At 36.0% G+C, this 1,378-nt stretch overlaps 1 protein-coding gene across 1 annotated transcript; it reads right to left on the bottom strand.

Annotated features, from left to right (window-relative positions):
• Positions 1 to 298: 298 nt before the first annotated feature.
• Positions 299 to 816, bottom strand: LOC124894213 (30S ribosomal protein S11, chloroplastic-like). The gene has a single exon (XM_047404942.1). It carries the CDS (start codon positions 713 to 715, stop codon positions 299 to 301), a length of 417 nt encoding a protein of 138 aa, XP_047260898.1. The 5' UTR covers positions 716 to 816.
• Positions 817 to 1,378: the final 562 nt, after the last annotated feature.

Below are 1,378 nucleotides of genomic sequence, written 5' to 3'. Positions count from 1 at the left end.
GTTATGGTAGAATATTCATGTGGGACTTTCTCAGATTTTATACGTGTTATACATGTTCCTTCTATTTCTCCAAGTAAAGCTCTTCGCATCGCAATGGCTATTGTGTCGGTTTGGCCTTTCATTAGTGGAGACAGAATAAAGCATCCATAATAAAGGCGTTTACTGTCAGTTCTTGATTCAACACACTTCCACTGCAGTGTCCGAGTAGATACTGTTACTTTCTCTTGAACCATAGTACTATTATTTGATTAGATCATCGAATCTTTTATTTCACTTGAGATTTCTTCAATGCTCAGCTCTACACACGTCTTTTTTTCGGAGGTCTACAGCCATTATGTGGCATAGGAGTTACATCCCGTATGAAAGTTAATAGTATACCACTTCGATGAATAGCACGTAATGCTGCTTCTCTTCCGAGACCGGGATCTTTTAACATGACTTTTGGTCGTTGCATACCTTGATACACTACGGTACAGATAGCGTTTGCTACTGTGGTTTGAGCAGCAAACGGTGTTCCTCTTCTCGTGCCTTTGAATCCAGAAGTACCAGCGGAGGACCAAGAAACTACTCGACCCCGTACATCTGTAACAGTGAAAATGGTATTATTGATACTTGCTTGAACATGAATAACTCCCTTTTGTATTCTACGTGCACCCTTACGTGAACCAATACGTCCATTCCTACGCGAACTAATTTTTGGTATAGCTTTTGCCATATTTTATCATCTCATAAATATGAGTCAGAGATATATGGATATATCCATTTCATGTCAAAACAGATTCTTTATTTATACATCGGCTCTTCTGGCAAGTTTGATTATCCCTGTCTTTGTTTATGTCTCGGGTTGGAACAAATTACTATAATTCATCCCCATTTGCGGATTAGTCGACATTTTAAACAAATTTTACGAACGGAAGCTCTTATTTTCATATTTTTCATTCCTTACCTTAATTCTTAACCTATTTCTTGGAAGAAAATAAGTTTCTTGAAATTTTTCATCTTGAATTGTATTCCCCCGAAAGGAATGGTGAAGTTGAAAACCTAATCCTTTAAATCTTTGTTGTGTAGTCGATAAATTATACGCCCTTTGGTTGAATCATAAGGACTTACTTCAATTTTTACTCTATCTCCTGGCAGTATCCGTATAAAACTATCTCGGATCTTTTCTGAAATAGAATTGAGAATCAGATCTAAACGAATCGGGAATAGACCATTGGGAAGCGATTCAGTAATTAAATATTCATGACTTCATTTTGGTTCTTAAAATTCCCTTGAGGTATCAACTAATTAGAAAGATATTAGACAATCCCCCTTTTTCTTTTTCACAAATTTAACAAATAGGAAGTTTCGAATCCAATTTTGATATTATAAAGGATTA

Source organism: Capsicum annuum, unplaced genomic scaffold (genome assembly GCF_002878395.1).
Source record: "Capsicum annuum cultivar UCD-10X-F1 unplaced genomic scaffold, UCD10Xv1.1 ctg71516, whole genome shotgun sequence".
NCBI lineage: Eukaryota > Viridiplantae > Streptophyta > Magnoliopsida > Solanales > Solanaceae > Capsicum > Capsicum annuum.
Note: the sequence above shows the minus strand (reverse complement) of the source record. Positions and strands in the feature narration are given on the sequence as shown.